Here is a 6,414-nt window from a genome sequence, read left to right on the forward strand (position 1 = left end):
CTGTTATCCCTTTCTCTTTGCTTACACACACAATCCCTGGTAGGGCAGGCAGTCTTTTAACATGCATTCCACACTTCTGCTTGTCTTCATTACACACTTTTATGTTTCCCTCTATAGTTATTTACTCCCAGTACCTTGACTCCTTTGCAAATTTTCTCCAGCAAATTCCTGCTCCCCTCTTGCCTATTTTCTAAACGTTTACTTGCGGTCATCTCTTTTGACAAAGTTTCCTTTGTCCAGTCCCATGTTGACTTAGTTCTTAGAATGCTTTCTGCAACTTTATGAATATAATATTCTTTATGATTGTTGTCATTCTCCTTAAGGATCTGCAAGCAAAATCCTACTGTCTCCTTATTTCTCCAACTTCCCATTTCTTCATCATGCCTTTTCATTTTGATTTAGAACCTTCTGCTTTCATTGTGTGCATGAGCTTTAACTGCATAGCTCTAAAGCATCCATTCAAATCGGGCAATCCTAAACCACCTTATTCTATAGGGAGGATCAACTTATTCCTCTTAACTCTTGCACTATTCCCCCTCCCAGATAAAGTCTTTTAACTGTTGTTGATGCCTAAACTGTACAAAAAAATAAAACTAAAGGGATTAAAAACATTTTCACTGCTTGCATCTCACTAGCTGTATTGTATCTGTAATAAAGACCTTCACATTTCACTTTTTTGTATTAGCTTTTGTTTGGTCTCTTCCTCATATCCTTAGCTGCCAAGACAGAATCCATTTTAATCCGTAGACGTCAATACTTTAAATACCCCCATAAATAAGTGCATTGTTGAACCAATTTATGTGTGGGTATTTAGTTCATTGCTGTAGCCTTTGTTTTATCTTCATTCTTTTTGTAACCTGAAAAGACATGAATCTGTCTCAAAATATTCAACACAAAAATTCCCTTTTCAATTTATAAAGTACAAAATGTCATCTACAAATAAAGTAACTTTCATTGCTTATCATACAGTCATCCCTTCTCATTTTATCTTGGCAATATTAAGCATCAGTTTTTCTGAGAGTGAGGTGACCATGAACAGATAACGTCAGCTATTTCTGATTAAAACAGAGTTTAGTGGCTACACACACCTGAAAGAAAACCAGAACATAAAACAAGAGTCCACCTCATAGCTCTGCTATGCCACATCCAAGGTCCTATTGATGACTATGTACAAAGAGGCTTCCATATGCTTTATGACCCATCTGTAGGTAATCTTGTTTCAATTTGAGCTGGTGAATCTTAGGGACATCAAAACATTTTCTGTTTGCTCTCTGGGGTTTGCCAAAGAGGAAATGATCTCCTGGCTCCCACCTCTGGAACTTAAATCATAAATATGGTCCATGTATTGACCCCCCCCCCCAAGATGCACATTTTGGTGTGGGCTAAATCAATGAATATTCTGCTGGTATGCCTGACCAGTCCAGCTGGGCTGAATGGGATTCACTAAAAGATGAAGCCAACGGTCCACTGATCTCCCCAGTAAGTGACTCCATGGACTACTCACCATAATGGAGCTAGCCAGACTCAGGACCAAGTTGATCAGATTGGTGAAAAGGTGTCATTAGATATTTCTGGAATGCAAACCCCAAGGTGAGAGTCAGAGATACTTGACTCACATCTCAACTTCCCAAAAGAATGGATAACCAGTATGGGATTAAACACCAATCAGCTGGGAGCAGTTCCTGCCTTTGAAGGACTACAGACTACATGGACTTAACTCCTTCAAGTTATAATCTCAGATGAAACTCTGAACCACACTAGCTGAATGCTGAGAATGGCCCTCTCAATGATTCACCAAGAAGCATCCTTCAGCCATTCTTCTCTAAATCAGAAATGCTAAGACAGAAAACAAAGAGCACATAAATCCTGGAACTTTTTCTCAGCAATAAAAAAGAATGAGATCTGCAACAGTGATAAACAAGAACTAACGGAAGGGGCCAAGCACTTTTCTGTAGCCGATGCATGGAATCATGGCATGCATCAGAGGCACAAAACTATTCCCAAGCATTGAAAATACTGAATTGCTCAAAACAGCAGCCAAATAACAATGAAAATGGGAGAAAAAGTGCAGAGTAATTAATGGGCGGCCGTGATGGTGCAGCAGTTAGCGTTGCTGCTGCACAGCAAGAGGTTCTCCAGTTGGATTCTCGGTTGGGGTGCCTTATGTGTTGAGTCTGCATGTCTTCCCTGTGGTCGCGTGGGTTTCTTCCCACATCCCAAAGACATGCAGTAGGTGGATTGGACACTCTAAATTGCCTTAGGTGTGAGTATGAGTGTGTGCCTTCTGTGGAAGGTTGGGCGCCGGGCTGGCAACTCGACACCGTAAAACTCCACTGCCAATCATGAGCGGACAGATGATCCGCTATGGCAACCCCTAGCTAGGAAAAGCCGAAAGAAGAAGTAGTGCAGAGTAATTAATGCTGAATAAGCTACAGGGAAAAGACACTGGTTTTACAGAGAGAAGAAACTGTCCGATCTTCCATGTTGTGTTATTTTCAGTTAAGCAGTTTTTGCCCATGTCTGTCTTTCTACACTTCCTAACAAGCTACAATTCCAACATTCAACAGTCTCAAGCCAGACAAAGCAAACAATAAAGAACCATAAACAAAGACAATCAAATGTATCTCTCTCTCTCCATAACTCTGGTCAGAATCTTTGGGTACAGACAAACAATGAGATCACTGGGACAAGTGGCAGAATTGAGATTCCTCTGTTGGATACCCCTAAAGTCAATCTCAAAGACAGAATTGCAAGCTTGGCAATTGAGAATGATCTCAGTGCGCAGTCACTGCTCATTTGTGTTGAGAAAACTCAATTGAGGATGCTACCAGGGGGCCTCCAATGGGAGATTACCACTCACAACCCATTGGAAGTAGCCCCCAAAGCAGACCCATGATATAGTGGAAGGACTGTATTGCTCAGCCAGCCTGGGAATTTTTGGGGATCTCACATGATGATCTGGAGACTATTGCTAGGGCAACTCTGGTCTGTCCTCCTTAGCCTACCACCACTGTGACCCTCACCAGGACAAGAGATTTAGAAAATGAATTAATGCAGACTTGCCTTGATAAAACAGTGATCTCTCTTGCAGCTCTCAGATAATTCAAACCCAAATAGTATGAATCTATGCAGATTTTATCTCAAACTTAAAAAAAATCACAATAAAATAGAATAATTGTGATAATGTTCTGTGAAGAGACTGTCCTCTGAAATTTTAGTCTACGTGATTAGAAGCACATAATTACCTGCAATTAAACAGTCTGTGGGGATACCATTTCCCTTCTAAATGTGTCTGTGCTCATGCAGGTGTGGTAGGTTCACATCTTCATTAGAACATTGAATTTTCTGAACATCTTTTTTGAAAACTGAAGCTGTCTCACTAGAGTGAAGTTCGTACTCTGACATCACTATATTAAACTCATGCAATGATGCAAAAAAGAGCAAAGTAGAACTGCAATAAGAACAAAAATTTGACAACCACTTTATGGATGCAGTATCATCTGAAGTGTAATTAACTGTATACAAAAGAAGATGCCATCATCTGTACAATAATGAGAAAGCAAATGATATTTTCATGAGCTCCACTACGTCTGTATTTCTATATAGTAAAGATTTAACAAAGAAGAAATATTTAAGTGGAAAATGAAAATCAAATACCAGCCAACTTACCATTTCTAGTGGTGTAGGATTGCCATGTGTTTCCAACTGACTGTGGATTCCATCACCAGAAGCAGCTGGAAATGTGTCAGTATGGCTCAGTCCTTAAAAAAGGAAAGAAAAAGATAAAAAATAAGTGTTTAGAGAGCCATCACCTTATAGGTCACCAGTTCTTATTTCTCTGTCGTTTTGCAAAGTACTGAGATCAGGAACTAAACACAGACCCCCTCCCCCACAAGCTGCCATCAAAGAAACTACTGCAGAATCCTTGGCAAATAGATGTTAGAAAGATAAAATTCGCCTGACTTTTCCACCGGTGGAAGCCAAAAAAACTAAGTGTGATGGCCTGGGCTAGTAAACCCCCAGAAATGAACAGTCTGTTCTTTTTTTTGTGACCAGTAAATTGCTAACACCTGACGCATGCTCTTGACTTAGCTTCAGTTCAGATACCTCCGGTACTGAGACACAAACCTAGGAAGGGTCCCAAATGGGAGAGGAAGGGTAAAGCCTGATCTACCTTGAGGCGGAGATGGGAGGACACCTATATCAGTCTGGGTCTTTAAGAAGGTCCTCATTGTGCATTCTTAATCCAAAATGGATACACACTTGAAAGACCTGAAACAGCAAAAGAAAGATGTAGAAGGGGGCAGAGACATTAAACCATGGTAGCTCCCTCTCAGGAAGAAAATGGGAAAATGCGTCAGCGATTTGTCTGAAATCATAAGTGGCTCTGAAGAAGAAACTTGCACTAGAGTCAAAGAAAGTGTGTACTCCAGTCTCAGTAGTTTTAGAGTCAATGAAGCAGCTGTGTCATTGCCATTTCTCTATCCTCTTTTCCATTTCTGGTTTTGTCTGTTGATGGAGCATGTGGTAACAACCCTTTTAAAATTAACTTTTTCTTGAAGTCTGACAGGGAAACGAGGGCCAAAGGACTTGCTTACTAGGCAGTGTGCAGATAAATATTCCACTCACATGTATATCACAACTCATGGATTGTCCTTGGGGGAGAATCTGGGGTTGTGGCTACACTGTCAACACGTTCTGAAGCTTTTCTCTTAACTCATACAGAAACTCAGTTACACTAGTAAACCAAACTGAGCTATAGAAAACAGCCAACAATTAAATCACTACCTGCGACTGCCTAGCAAAAAAAATTTCTGTTAGTTTATCTATATACTGTTCTATTTATTTTTTTAAGACTATGGAGAGTCAGTAGGTCAGCTGCTTATGAGATACAGAGATAGAAAAAAAAGAATTTATGTCTTGCCATAATGTTCCATCTGTGTTGTTGATCTTCATTCATTCATCACTGATGGGTTCGATGCAGAGCCCTTGGAACCGAGTCGGCCTTATACCATGCTTGCACCAGCCAAAAGCTCTCGAGCAAAGCTTTTACCCATAGTATCCTTTTCTCCCTGTTACCTTAGATTGAGCCTGCCCATTATTAATAAAGCAGAGGCAGTTTCTGCACAAGTACCCTAACTCAGCACTTGGACCCAAAGTATCCCCCAGAAGCCTTAGGAGGGGGGAAGGAGGGTGGGACGTGATGAAAGAAAGAAGATCAACAGCACACATAGAACGTTATGGTAAGACAGGACTTCTTTATCTGATGTTGTTAAATCTTCATTCATTCATTCATCACTGATGGGACAGAGTCCCCAGCTACCTTGTGTCACTTGGGTGGCTCTTATGGATGAATTTTCCTGAGCACCGTTGAGCCAAAAGAAGCTCTTCCTCTGGAGACCAAATCCAATTTGTAATGAGTTATAAAGGTATGAGGATTAGCCCATGTTGCTGCCGCACAGATATCGTCCAAAGAAGCTCTCAAATGGAATGCCATAGATCTAGTGGAGTAAGCCTTGATTTTCTGCAATATAGGTTTTTTTCATAATGATAAATGAAAAGTATACAATCTCGGAGCCATTTTAGATAGGGTCACCTTAGAAACGGACTTTCCCATTTTAGGACCAGAAAAAGAAATAAATAAGTTGATCAGATTTGCGCATTATTTTTGTCCTATCCAGATAAAATCTCAACTGTCTGGGTACATCTAATGAATGCAGACAGCACTCTCCTTGATTAGAAAAATTTGGGAAAAAGACTGGAGGGTCAGTAATCTGATTAATGGAGAAATCCAAAATTACTTCGGGGAGAAAGGAAGGGGTTTGTCCAGAGTGATGTTCTGTCCTTGTGGAAGATCAAATAGGGGAACTAATGTGAGGTTCCATGGTTCTATAAGTTGTTTGATTGGAGGTCTAATGTGAGAGACTCCTTTTAGAAAGGTTTTACATAGACAATGTGAGATCAAAGAATTCCCAAAACCATTATGGAAGTTTGAAATAGTAGCTAGATGGACGCGTACGGTAGAAGCTGCAGCACCGTCTTCAAAGAAATTTGACAAATAATGCAGTACTACAGTAACAGTGACTGAGTACGGATCTCGTTTTCTCCGCTTAGACCAAACTGAAAATCTCTTCCATTTGTCAAGATAAACTTTCGTAGTGGATGGTGTGTGGGAGGCCAGAATAATATCACGCACTGGGGAGGAAATTCTGCCTGGTGATCAGCGGAAGTGGAGAAACCAAGCTGTCAGCTTACTGGTTAAGTTTGGGTGACTCAATCCATGGGGGTGAGAAATCAGGTCTTGAGTTGGATCCAGATTCCATGGTTGGCATAGTAGGTGAGGCCGGAGAAAGGGGAACCATACTTGTCGAGGCCAGTAAGGAGCTATGAGGATCACTTTGCTTTTCAACTGAA

The 6,414-nt window shown here is 40.7% G+C and overlaps 1 protein-coding gene across 1 annotated transcript in view; it reads right to left on the reverse strand.

The window, feature by feature from the left end:
• The window catches only part of DLGAP5 (DLG associated protein 5), a 467,701-nt gene that overhangs the window by 88,050 nt on the left and 373,237 nt on the right, over positions 1 to 6,414 (reverse strand). The window contains exon 7 of the mRNA XM_044073570.1: positions 3,670 to 3,761. Within this exon, the coding sequence (XP_043929505.1) occupies positions 3,670 to 3,761 (92 nt within the window). The remainder of the gene's footprint in view (positions 1 to 3,669; positions 3,762 to 6,414) is intronic.

Source organism: Protopterus annectens, chromosome 6.part0 (assembly GCF_019279795.1).
Source record: "Protopterus annectens isolate FY-2018-M chromosome 6.part0, PAN1.0, whole genome shotgun sequence".
Lineage (NCBI taxonomy): Eukaryota > Metazoa > Chordata > Ceratodontiformes > Protopteridae > Protopterus > Protopterus annectens.